At 48.7% G+C, this 14,008-nt stretch overlaps 1 protein-coding gene across 4 annotated transcripts in view; it reads right to left on the reverse strand.

Annotated features, from left to right (window-relative positions):
* Positions 1–1,006: 1,006 nt before the first annotated feature.
* Positions 1,007–14,008, reverse strand: part of LOC142584821 (peptidyl-tRNA hydrolase 2, mitochondrial-like) — a 35,301-nt gene continuing 22,299 nt past the window's right edge. For all 4 annotated transcript variants that reach the window (XM_075695106.1, XM_075695107.1, XM_075695105.1 and 1 more), the window contains 2 exons: positions 4,898–5,074; positions 1,007–2,026 (listed from right to left, as the gene is read on the reverse strand). In XM_075695106.1, coding sequence (XP_075551221.1) covers positions 1,832–2,026; positions 4,898–5,074 — 372 coding nt within the window. In that variant the 3' untranslated portion in view covers positions 1,007–1,831. The remainder of the gene's footprint in view (positions 2,027–4,897; positions 5,075–14,008) is intronic.

Raw genomic sequence — 14,008 nt, forward strand, 5'->3', positions numbered from 1 at the left:
CGCCCTTTCGAAGCACTACCCTTTACTGCCCCCGAGGCCTCAAATCGCCACAGACATGTCCGAAATAGTTCCGAAGGCCTGCCAGTAGATAGACGTATCGGTGCTCGTACTATGGCAGGAGATGGCGGGTGCACGCGTGTATAATTAAGCAATACAGTGTCCCGTGAAAATTGCCTCTTCCCACTTTTGGTATGCCTCACCGCGTAACACTGCTATATCGAGGCGAAGCTGACTTTCGGGAACTGGCATTATGCAACGCGTCGTGCTTTGCGAGCTTCGAAGCCATTGGCGAGGATTACAAAAGCGGAGTTGGCTCCATTGCTAACAGCGACGAATTGTTTTAAAAAAAACATGACACCGAACAGGAAAAAGCTTCGTACCGAACGTCGAAGTAGCTAGGCCTAGCATTGCCACGGTGGTAACTAAGGCTGCCAGCGGATCTGCGTGCTAGAGCGCCTGTTCGAGGCGGCGAGATAATCGAAATGGCGGCGGTGGCGGCTTCGATCAATGCCGCTTCGGACCTGCGGTCATGGCGAAAAGCCCGTAGAATCGGACGGCGAAAGGCTTTTGCGTCTGAAATTTCAGACGTCCTTAGAGATTGACTCTATAGGGTGCCGTGGCGATGCCGCGAAGGCGTCCGAATTATCTGGAATGTAAAAATCTATCGTTGACTGTAGTTGCATAACCAGACGGAAAACATTGCGTTGCAGTGAAAACGCGAAAACACCGAACTTTTCCGCAGTTGGCGCAAACGGCACTCGAGTGGGCGCGGCCAGGAGCAGGCAAGTCGAAGTGTAGCGAAATGGCGCAGTTGGACCACCACGGTATTTATTGTCACTCATGCAGTTAGAAGCGTGTTAAACGATTGCTAGAATTCATTAAGTTTACGGTGTCTGTTCCGACTCCTCGTGTCCCGTATATTTGAGTTGGTAACGTGTTTCAAAAGAGTACAAGTGTACTACTGTGCATTAGCAGGAATTGAAAAACGCAGAGACGGAAACAAACATACTCGGAACGTCTTGTGCGCTTTTATTGCGAAGGAGACTTGAACGAGTACGTGTCGCAACACGCTCTGATCTCGCGTGACGACGACATATATTCAGAACGAGTCACTTCAGTGACTTTACTAAGAATCGAGAACGAACCTTTAAAATATTTCGATAGCGTTCCTTCTAGGTATATTGGTTAGTTTAACGGACAGTTCACATCAGAAAAAAAAGTTACGAAACGAAACAAGGACACCGCATTTGTCGCCTCTCCTCTCAGTCCCGGTATACGGCGACGCTTACCCGAGATGCCCGGATTGCGGTGTTTCTCCTCTTGAAGCACGGCGGTCTGTACACCAGAGGCGTTTTAACGTAGAGGGCCTCGAGAACCTGAAAACATAATCACGGGTTGCATGGCACGTCACGTAGGAGGCGCCCGTGCAATACTTGGTCGCCACCGCGTCAGCGGCAGCGTCTCTTTGGTCGAACGCGTGGCAATATTAACGCCGTCTCCCAAGGCCAGTCCCTAGCAGCATCTGTCGGGCTGAAGCAAGGATCACGACGGCCTTCGATGTCTGCCTTCAACGTTTCCGCTCAAAAACCGCCGAAGGCTTGCAACTCGTCTCGCTTGCTAAACGTCGAAAGTCTCACGATTGCCTATCGAGGAATGTCAGGCCCAGGGACCGTAAAGCGTGGCAAGCATTGCAATGAGTGATGCACAAGCACAGGGATGGACTGCTGAGGCTGTTGGACGACCCTGAGTAACATCCGCATGATGCGCGCGCATCAGCGTCACAACACTTGTTCATGACGTCGGCGCATGAGGTCCGCGAGGGCGAGGTTTCCTAGTAGAGCTTGAGGTGTCCCGTGACGGTGTCGATGACCTGCTCGGGTGCCGGCCCAACACCCAGCACGGTGCGGGTGCCGGGCGCCAGCTGGGTGCGGCCGGCGTCCCGCACTAGGCTCGTGATGAGGCCCTTGGCGCGCGCTTCGCTCGCCAGCGACAGCATCTCGTCCTCCGTCGATGCGCGAAGCACCACCTGCCGAGAAACAGAGGAAAGCAGCAACACTGCAGCCTCAGTCGATGGACGTCGGAAAACTTCGGGACGCATTTACACCGTCGATTGACAAAGATCGCGCGACCACGGCTAGCGACCGGTGTTCACACCAGCAGGAGACGCTCAGAGGCTGCCATAGCATAAACAGGCTTTAGTGCCACGACAGCGCTCCACTGCGGACTTTTCTCCCCTGCCAGTTCTCCCTTACCCCCTCCGTAAGAGCTGTGGGACGATGCCCTACACGACGGACCTCCCAGTCCGCTGCACCATGATACAGTGGGCCCAAAGCGTCGCTCGCGTAATCCTATAGGGACCCCGGACTATAAGGGCTTCTCCCACGCCCACATTCCCTCTCAATTCCGAATAAAGATGTTTTACTCTCTATCCCTCTCTCTAAGCCGGGCGCGCTCCCACATCGCTCCTCCCCGACTCCTGCCTGCTTCCATGATGTCCAGCAGATCATCAGCGAGTCGTTCATAGAACAGAGCCATGACAGTGACTCACGCGCTGTTCTAATGACGATTGTTCAGGGGAGAAAGGGAGAGAAAACGACAAGAGAACGGTGCGCAGTGGCTTGAGTGAGAAGGGTGCCGATTCGGCTAAAGAGCCAGACTCAAAATGAGCCCAACCAGTGTCCAACCCATAGGCTTTGTCAACTGCGGAGTTGAATAGCGGTTGATAAAGATAACTTTCGGGACAGACCTATAACTGTCGCCGCCCACTTCCTCTGTTGCTTGAGCTTATCAATTTATAAGTATGCCAGACTGTGCTCGCACCGGCGGTCTGAGCGGTAATCGTATAAGAGTCAATGATACTTCGTGCCTCGCACGCTTGTCTTGCCTATAAGACTACTTGTAAACGCAGCGCAGTTTTTCAGCGTTCGTGCGCACGACCATGCACTGGCGTTCCTGTCGTGTAGCTGCGCGCATACCACACCGTGGTGCGTAAAGTGGACTGAGTGCGGAACGAGTGCACGCCTCGAGCTACGATCGCTTCCCTTCCGTGTCATCTCGTGCACCACCGAGGTTCCCGGGCGCTGCCCCTGCTGCACTGCAGCATTTGCCTTGCGCGCAGTGTAACGCTGCACATCGATATCTCTTTCGATGCTCCGTCCTTTTGTTTGTCTACCCTGTAAATAGCGAGATTTAGAATAGGGTCCCCAATAGTTTGGGGCCACAAAGAGCTTTGCGGGTGTTATCGTTGGGGCACGCAGGAGTGAAGAGCTATAGAATAGGGTTTTGCGTTTGCGGATAGCGTGTTGCGCTGACAGCGCCACTATGGCGTCAAAGAAAAGCTATTACGAATAATTAAATAAGCTATACCATATTATGATAGGAATAGTAATTGTGACTTGCGTGTATTCGCGTTTAATTACAATTTAGAGGTTATTCTGTAAGCAGCAAACAATTAGTTGCGCTTGGTTTTGAGCAAACCAACTTTACGTGCCTTCACAAGCCAAGCTTAGCCGTGTTAGGCCTACGAGCCATAGAATCCACAATCGAATTCGGAATCAGCGGCGTCAAATGAATAAATCTTCATAACGCACGCTAGTTGAGAGAAAGCGATAACCGCAGTCACTTCTCCCAGCTTGCGAACTTCACACGTTACCACGAATCGAACCCAGTTTGGTGCTAGGTTAGAGCCGTCGCTTCGATGGGTTCCGCCATGTTTGCTGACGCAAAGCTTTTGGGGCCGCTATTTGGGCTCCCGCTAAATCGGTGAAATAGCGTTCCCAACGCAAAACCCAAACGCAGTTTGCGTCTCGCGCATGCGCAGTGGCTTCGACGCTATTTCTTTGGGGCCCCAAAACGTTTGGGGCCCCTATTAAACCGTTATTAAAACTGTTAAACTGTTTTAGGATTGGGGGCGCAAGGCACTGGGCCCCCAAGCCGCGTTGCGTCGGTTGCTCTTGGGTTTAGATGAGCAGCAGAGTTTGAGGATTGGGTCGAATGCAGACAGCGTTGGGTTGAGCGCTCGGGACGCCGCAGTGTGGAAAATAGAAAGGTGCTTGAAAGCAAAAAAAAAAAAAAAGAAGAAGGAACCTCTTTTCTTACAAGTGAAAACGAATAGAATGCATTTTTGAGCAAAAAGAGCGAACAATATTAGAAACGTAATCACTGTGTTAGTACCGATTAGTATTACGAATTAAGTGTACAGTTCTAAGCCAAGCAAAGCCAATCGAAGCGAAGTGCTCTTAGTTGGTGTTTTCTTGTGTCGCGCTGCGAAAAAACTGAGTTCACCCGCGTGAAATGGCGAAAATCAGTTGAAGTAAATAATGTTTGCTCTGCGACCATCTGCTGTACGTCATCACCGTCACCCGCGAGGGCGGCCCAAGACGGCTTGGGGGCCCACGCTAGTTTTCGATTTTTGGGTCTTGGGTTAACGCGAACGCAAGAACCCAAGACTGGCTTGGGTTCTGCGCATGCGCACTTGTGGCGCGCAATTTTCTTGCGTCCCCAAGCCGCTTGGGCCCCCAATTCTAAAACACTCTAATATGTCATAGCTTCTTTCTCGGCGCACTTCACCTCGTGCGTGTTCACTCCAAACCCACCGCTCGACGTCCGAAGAGACTTAGTTATTCGGGAAGGACCAACCATCACTTTTAAAATTAAAAATTTTACTGTGGGACTTAAGGTCCAGAAACTGCACGGCGAGTTCGCCTTAATGGATTGATCCGGATTAGTTAACACTGCATGGTGTTCCTGAACGCGCGCTCTTGCATTCCGCCCCCCGTCGGACCCCGGCCGGGAACTGAACCCTCGACACCGTCCTCAGTAGTCGAACGACACGTGCTGCCCCCTTCCGAGGGAATACGAGTCCCCCCCCCAAAAAAAAAAATAATAAATGACCCACCTTTCGCTGTCCCTGGCGTTCCCACTGGCGCAGCGAGCCGGGCGCGTCCCTCTGCGCCTGCTTGTAGGCGAGCACGGCGGCGTGCGAGCACTGGGCGGCCGCCTTGCCCTTCTCCATCTTGATGTCGCCGCGCACCACCAGCACCAGCTTGTACTCGCTGCTGTCGGCGCCGGCGCACTGCGAGTCCGTCGGAACGAGAAGGGCGTTTTCCTTTTTTTGTTTTGCAAATGCAGCCAGCGCTGGAACTTAGCGTGTAGGGTGCCTCGATGCGCGCGCCCCCCTCCGCCGCTCGGAGCGGCGGAAGGCGGCGCGCGCATCGAGGCGCAGCCTAGCGGGCGGAGGCAGCAGTTTTTCTGCAGCACGCGCTGCGATTTCGCGTCAGCGAGTTCCCCGCTCACCTTAAATGCACACTAAAGAGAATTATGCTGACTTTCTTAGTGCATGTTTCCCTTCCACAACACACACACACACACACACACACACAAATAAAGACAGCCATCCTTCTGTGAGAAAGCACTTGGTACACCAGAAAAAAATTCAAATACAAAAGACGTGTGCCGACTCCGAAATTCCCGCACCAGCTGGCTGTGACATGTCTTTGACCTGCTTGTTTTTGGCAATGACATCATGGCCAAAGAGTGAACTTACGAATTCTCAAGAATTATTATTGGATCAATGTGCAGATGTTCTGTTCTTGAAATCTCAGAAGAGCTGTCCCGTACATTTACCGAACATTAAAATGCGCTTTTTCCTTTGTTCTTTTTCTGGATGCGCGAGTGGATGTTGCTTGGGGCGCAGCCTCACTCCAGCCACGCCGTTTGCAGAACCGTAATGTATAGCCGGAACCCGTGGTGTGAGCTAGGACATAAAAAAATAGAAATACAGGGCTTTAAATGCCAGAACCACGATCTGACTATGAGGCACGCCGTAGTGGAGGTCTCCGGAACCATTATGACCAATTAGGGTTCTTTATCGTGCACCTAAATCTAGGTGCACGGGTGCTTTCGCGCTTCGACTCCATCAAAATGCGGCCGCCGCGGCCGAGATTCGACCCCGCGACCTCGTGCTTAGCAGCGCAACACCAAAGCCACTAAGCATGCAACCACGGCGGGTGTGAGGACACGGTCTGACTGTCATGTCGTCCAAATCAACGAGCCGCCCCGCGATCGAGTCTTGCGCACGCGTCAAGCGCAGTTTCACCGACGGGCTAACGTCAATCTACGTGTGGACGGCGACGTCTAAATGACAAATGTGAACTACGACATTGATTTTTTTTTCTCGAAGCACTGGCGAAAGAAATCGTCAAAACATTGTTTCGCAGAACTGATAGGCCGCGTTTATGAAACACATCATATATACAGTGAGGTGTTGCAACAAGGCGACGTTCTACAATGAAGCCGCTGTAGCAAGCACGTATACATACCGAGTGTTTCTACGAAGCCTTTAAGTAACATTTCAAAATGGCTGTTGTGAAATAAAAGAACGGTTATTTCGGAGACATGCCGTCAGCATTGGCGGCCATAGGGTGACGGGTGATACGGGGTAATTGCTAATGAAACACCTATTAAGCAGCCTTTATTTTGTAAATTCCAGTGGGCTCACCGTAAATAGGAAATTGAATCGAGCCCTCAGTACAAGCTGTATCAAGTTTTGGATGTGGAAAAACGCGATTACCCGCAAAAGTAGCACAAAACTGGGAGGCTGAGGCGTGCACGAAGCCGAAACCCTCAAGGTGACGTCAATCCTTAAAGGGGTTGGGACACCAAATTTTGAGGCTATAAAAAGCATGTTGTAGGCTGCTTCCGTATGCAAGGACACCCAGAACGAGGTATTGGACGCTGCAAACATTTCAAAATAATTTTAATTCAGCTCCAAAAAGTCATTAAAAACTCCTTCTCGTGGTCGAGACCCATCGCTAGCGTGGCAGTTATGACGTCACAGAGAAGGAACGAAAATATTGACGTCATAGCACACTAGCACAAAAACGTGACGTATGATGAGTAGCGATGAAATGCCGATTACGGAGCCTGCTGAGTCGAGCGACCGAGCATAGCTTCCACTATGACTGAGCTACAGGCATATAGAAATCCTTTCTTAATGCAAAGAAGGGGTAACGCGTGCAGACACGGGCACAAGAGGAGAGAAGTGGACAACACAAACGCCGCACGGCGCCCGCGAACGGCAAACTGCGTGGAACACTAGCCGGCCGACTCCGAAAGGGACCAGGATATGCGGCGTTCGTGTTGTACGCTTCTCTCCTCGCATAGTAGCATAGTTCGGCAGCTCGGAGCGGCCTCTGGTTCGCTTGGCCTTTCTCAATGTGAGGGCCCGTGCACGTTACCGGCACGGAGACTCGCCGCACGCCGTTTGCCGTTCGCGGGCCCCCGTGCGACGGCGGTTTTGCTCGCGAACGGCGAGATTTCCTTGCCGTAGAGAGGACGGGCCCGGGACCCATTTGTGCGGCCGCCGTACGGCGAAGCGGCCAATCAGCGACCGAGGAGTGGTCACTCTGGCACCGACGGCAGCCTCACCACCTCTGATCGTTCGGCGCCGCCGATATCGTCGCTAGGCCTTTTCCGGTTCACTTCAAAGCTAAAGCATACGGCGCTTCGGAATGAATCACCGACTCTCACAAGCCGCAATATTTTCTTACCGTTGTTGTCGCTCTTCGCAATAATTATAATAATCGCGACATGCATTTCGAATCGCCAGCTGTTTACTTGTGCTGGCAGAGCACGCGTACGCGCGAGCAGACGACGCAGCATCGTTTTACGTCACTATTTTTTGTGGCCCATGTGACCAAGCCATGTTGCGCTTCCTCCTCTGTGACGTCATAGCATCCCCCAGAGCCCAGAAACCGAAACCGAAATCGCTCGGTATAATAATGCTATTATTAAATTATTTATCGGATATATACGAATCCCGCTGTGTGTATCGTGCTCCCTGAAGCATGACGCAACGTTTGAATCAATAAACGCATGAACGAAAATTTTGATGTCTCCACCCCTTTAAGTCAGCGTCGCGAGGCTCGCTCAGGCGATGAATGCATCAAAAGTGAAGCGGCGTAGCTGCCAGAGCACTGCATGCCTGCTACTCGGTGACGTAAGCCTGGATAGTTGCGTCTACGAGCATTCTTGAGTCGCCCAGATTCGGCTTTGCGCGCTCCGTGAGCCTCAATTCGTCCTACCACAGTTCAGCGGGTAATGGCATTTTAAAAAAAAAAAACTAGTTGATATGGCTTGTACAAGAAAAAAAAACTTCCATTTTCCAGTTACAAGCACACTTGCATTAAAAATTAAATGATTTTCGTTAATTAATGACTAATTACTAAATATCACCCATCACCTCATAGTCGCCACTATACTGACTGCATGTCTCCAAAGGAACCGTCGCTTTATTTCAAAACGGCTATTTTGAAGTATTGGCCTCGAGCTCCACCACTGGAAAAGCTGGCGCCACCGTCGGCGTGACGTGCTAGGAGGGATCACGTGGACATAGCGGCCGCGTCGGCTGCTTCGGGCACGCCGAAGCGAGCTGAAAACGAGCTTAAATTGCCTCGTACGCTGCGGTCCTCATTTAGTGACAAAATTTTCCCGCTTCGAGTGTCTCCTTTAGAACGCTTGAAAGCACTACAATAGGTAGTGGCTGCCTTTGAAGGCGCGCAACATGGAAGGCTACTGCTCGGTGCCGCAGGGCCAGACGCGCGTAACGGAGGCCGGTGTCAGCCTTATTCACACGTAGCCGCAGGACAAGCTGCGTGAATCTTGGCTCGCTAAACATAAAACCGGTAAACAGCCATCGGCTACAACTCGGGTATGCAGCAAGCACAGATGCGAGGAAGATTTCTGCTACGGCGCCCGGTCTGCGATGTTCTGAAAACGCGCACTGAGACGCTCGCCCGAGTCCGCTGCCCGACTAATGTCATGACGGTTTGGTCTATGAACTTGTCGATGCTATAGATACTGGCAAGTTCAGTGCAGTGGAAAGGCAGCGGTAAGAAGCACATTTAAAAAAAGCATGGCAGATGGTCATGTTTGTGTTATGAATTAATGCACTGGATTACAAAAAAGGAGCAGCGGGAAATTGCACGCTGAGAACGCCGATAAACATACAGTGCGACGCAACTCGAGAAATAATATTGAAAGGTCAAAGAATTTAGAAGGAAAAAAAGATTGAATCGTCGCGACGGCACATCACAGTCCCTGTAGGCGTCGAAGTCTCTACAATGAAATTATTTTTGAAAAGCTCTGATAGCGCCCACGCAACAATGGTTGCTTGTATACTGTCAAATGCTCATATTCTGCGGCCTAAAGCTCATGGCACGGTGCGAAAACGCGCGTGCGGAGAAAGCGAAACAGTGCGCGGACAAGCGTGCAGACGCGCAGTCGGTCGCTGCGAATCTGCGCGATCGCTGCATTGAGTCGTTCTATTGCGCTCCATTTAGTTATACAAACACTATAAGAACATATTTCACATAGTTCGCTCTCAGCGTTTACCTACCTTTCACGCAAGAAGCCGGTTCGGGAGACTTCATCGCGGCGACCGCGCACAGTGGCGTTCACTGTACGTATTCGGTAAAGCGATAGCGTCTGTAAACGATTGTGTGCTTTCAGTTTGCCCAAAACTATTATTTAGACAGTAAAAAACGTCTCTCATTTCGAAAGTACCTACAGAAATATCCGGGAGAGCTCGCGCGTGCTGTTTTCAGTGAGCGCTGACAGCAAAACCTATGAGGAGCGCGCCGCGTGATCCCTCATACTACGCCAGCGAGGCGCTTCCGATAGATGGCGACTCCGTAACTCCTCGCCGCCAATACGACTTTTAAGATGTTGTGCAAACGCACCAAGTCGTTAGGGCAAGTCCTGATAATTAAGTGAGATATCTAAGCGTTCCGCGTAAAGCGTGTAATTTATTATAAGGTTTTAAAGATGTGCACTGCAACCGATCGCAGCGGCGGCAGTCCTCTGAGGTTTCAGCGGCTACCCTTCAATAGACATAGCCCAACTGACGTCACTTGGGCGAGCTATTTGATTGGCTACCTAGGTCGCGCCATCGATAGTTCTTACAGCTTTGCGCTGAACAAATATTGTTCGTAATACTTGAAATGTTGGTTAATTTGTTTCTATAAAAAAATTTGGAGAAAGAGAATACACAACAATTTATCACTACACATGCACTTCTGGCACACAGCCAGTGTCGTCTGCTTCTGTTACAACGTTTTCCGTGTTGACGCGCCGGCTACTTGCCGGAAGCGCCAAGTCCAGAGCTCGAAAATTGCAAGAAACTTTGCGGGGGGCGCCGTCACGCGGTATACGTAATGTGAACAGCTGCACTTTTTTCGGACAACGAATCAGCTCGCCGTTCGCGGTCACTGCTGGAGCACGTGTGCCGAAGCCGTTCTGGCGCAGCGTCGCACAATTTCAGTCGATTTTTCTGGGTTTGGCGCAGGAATTTGCACTTCTATCAAAATGGTGCAATTGGCGCGGGAGCCCCACCCCTGATACGAGAAAACATATTTCTGTGGCACGGAAACTCAGTGACAAAGCCCTTTTACAGCTGCCGTTTGAGATCTGAGTGGCCGCTAGGCGGCGGTACTGTTTTTGGAGTGTATGACAACGTAGACCGCAACATTTTGAGGAAGGGGAACGCTTAGGCGACGATTGTCGACAGCTTTTGAGAGATATTTACCTAGGAAATACCGCTTGCGTTGAATGGGGAGGGATGAGGAGCGAGGAGAAAGTTGATATCAACAAGGGGCTGAGGCAGGGGTGCCCTTTATCCCCACTGCTGTTTATGATGCACGTGGTGAGGATGGAGAGGGTGCTAAAAGGAAGTAATAGCATGTTTAATCTCTCATACAAACAGGCGGGCACAGTAGTAGAGCAGCAGCTTCCAGGTTTATTTTATGCGGATGACATTGTGTTGCTAGCTAACAAGCAAAGTGATTTGCAATGTCTGGCTAATATCTATGGATAGGAAGGTGAGAATTTAGGTGTGAAATTTAGTGTTACAAAATAAGGTGTTATGGTATTCAATGAAAACAGTGAACAGACAGTGGTGATACAGGGCCAAGAAATACCTCGGATAACAGAATATAAATACCTTGGTATATGGATAAACGAAGGCAATCGATAAATGGAAACACAGGAAAAAACAATAACAAAGGGGAAGAGAAATGCAGCCTTAATGAAGCACAGAGTTCTATGAAGATACAATAGGTACGAGGTGCTCCATGGCATGTGGAAAGGTGCAATGGTTCCAGGACTTACTTTCTGAAATGCGGTTGTTTGCTTTAAATCAGGGGTACAATCAGGACTCGACGGGAACCAAAGGTCAGTGGGTCGCCTCGCACTGGGTGCTCATGGGAAGACTACAAACGAAGCTGTGCAGGGTGATGTAACTGGACTGGTATTGAACTGAGGGAGGTTAACAGTAAAATTGATTATAAAGAATAACTGAGGAATATTTAAGAGAGTAAATGGGCTAGGAGAGTGTTGAGGTATCTGTGCAGGAAAAACATTGATACACAGTGGAGGAAAATAACTAGGAAGCTTAACAGTAAATATGCGGCCTGCAGGGTGAGCACACAGCAACAAAGAATGTCAAGTGGAAAGTCAGAGGGGCTGAAATAATCTCATGGGTGGCAGCAATGGAAAAGAAACCTGCCATGAGTAACTACTTAAGACGAAAAAACGAAATCCGGAAAGAAACAATTTATGATAACTCAAAGGGAAGCTCAATACTTATCGAAGCGAGATCAGGATGCCTTAGAACACGCACTTATAAAGCGAGAGATAAGAAGGAAGAAGAAGCATGTGCTTGCAGCGGTAAAGCTAGGGAAACTATGGAGCACATTTTCTTAGAATGTGAAGACATCTGCCCAGCGGTCGATTTAGGCATCACTGGCCTCCTTGAAGCACTTGGGTTCAGCGAGAGAAGGGAAAAGTAAACATGTCTACAATAGAGATTAGTGAGAGGCGATTGGAAGACTGGTGGAAGAAAAGTAAGGAAACAACAAATAACGGAGACGTACAAAAGCAAAGTTCACAATAGGGGGTCAGAAAATTTGGTCGTGGGAGTCCATCATGGTTTTTTCTTCTTCTCTTTAACCTAGGTAGGATTAGGCAGTATAATAGCAAGAGTTTGGTGGTGCAACCCACCACTACATTCCAAAGGAGACGCTCACATACATACATACATACATACATACATACATACATACATACATACATACATACATACATACATACATACATACATACATACACACATACACACACACACACATCCAGCCATCCATCACCCACCTACCCACCTACCCATCCATCCATATCCATCCATATCCATCCATCCATCCACCCACCCACCCACCCATCGAGCACAGAACGAGCCCACAAAAAATCCCTACCAATTAGAGGCTAACAGCTGCTCTGTAAAACACCTGCAATACTTCGGTTTATAAACACACAGCATGTACTGTTTCATATTTGTACTGTCCCTGCTTATGCGAACGGAAATTTAGCTGACAGCCTGTCCTGCTCATGAAGGAAGGTGGAAGGGGTAATGAAAAGGAACGGAGAACAGGGTGAGTGCTAACTTCCAACTGATGGTTTATTTCCTGACACAGAAGGCTACTTATACACTCAGCAAACCATGTGACATAAGAAGAAAACAGCACAAAATCAAGCAACACAAAAAGTAACCATGTGAAAAAAAAAAAAAACATTCAGACAGACTGTGGCGGCAGTCCAAGATACGCCAATTCATTGCTGATAACGACAATGAAGGTGAGCTTACACATGCATGGCCAAGACCTATGATAACTTTTGCTTCAATGATTTCTGTTGTAAGCCAATTATGACTACGACCTAGAATGATGCATTCTTCTAAAAAAAGTTTGCAACCACATGTTTTGCAGTGCTGCGCAAGAAACCCCCCAGCTGTAATGCAATTCTTAGTATTGTAACTATATTCGCGCAGCTTATCATTCAGACATCAGCCAGTTTGACCGACGTAATTTTCTCCGCACTTGAGTGGAAAACAATAAACCACACAATGTGTGCAATTAACAAACTTTTTTTATGATTCTTATCACAGCTAAGAGAAGCCTCCTTATTCAGATTAGGGAGCTTGCAAATCTTCATAAGCTTCTTAGGGGCAGAAAACGTCACACAAATATTTACTCGCTTGGCAATAACCCTGTTCTCCGTTCCTTTTCATTACCCTTTCCACCTTCTTTTTTTCTCATTCTGAGCTGTGCTACAAGCTTAAAAAGCCATGACATACCAGCTCGCCCAAACTGCTATGCTTCTGTCTTGCTCATTTCTGACGTGTTCTTTAGATTGGAAACTCCTATCTAAATATAAGGGAATGGATAAATCGTTTTCCATGGCAACCACTAGACATATTTTGGTGAGGTTCATTGCAATAAAACAAAGTTTGCAAAAAAAAAGTCTACGGTCTATAAAAAAAAGTAACTATGGCAAGTGGATTTTCAATTTATGGCATGTATATTTTTTATAAAAAGCTCTTGAAGATTTCGAAACTGCAGAAAGCTGAAGTATCAAGTTTACAAATCTAACCGAACACTGTAAAACGATATTACAATTCTGGAAACTCCATCTAGTAATATACGCAAAGTGGAAAAAGAAACTGGTATATTAATTCATTTGCACGATTCTACTATGCACCCGATTTTAACGCGCAGTTACCCAAATATCTGAAAAAATAACTTAGTGTCAATTCTACCATGCATATCAAGTAACGCAACCCGAGTTGACGCGTACAGTTGTAGAAACAATTTTATGGAACATACAAAGGCACACAGACATGCACACAGCTGAATCTTGGCAGCTAGATGCTCTCGAAGTCTGACGACACCACTTTTTCGCTGCCTACCGACCACACAAAATCATCTTCAGTTCCATCTAATGTACTACAGAGATGCCACACGTACAGCAAAATGCAAAATGGTGATCGCAAATCAAGGCAGAAAAGAAATAACGTCCGTTCGATGGCGGTGTGGCTGGCTACCTTGCATGAAGCTTTTTGCTTTAGTAAGAATCGGCTTTGTTTTTGAATTTGAGTACAATTAGTAAAGACTGTAACGGG

Source organism: Dermacentor variabilis, chromosome 6 (genome assembly GCF_050947875.1).
Source record: "Dermacentor variabilis isolate Ectoservices chromosome 6, ASM5094787v1, whole genome shotgun sequence".
NCBI classification, from domain to species: Eukaryota; Metazoa; Arthropoda; class Arachnida; order Ixodida; family Ixodidae; genus Dermacentor; species Dermacentor variabilis.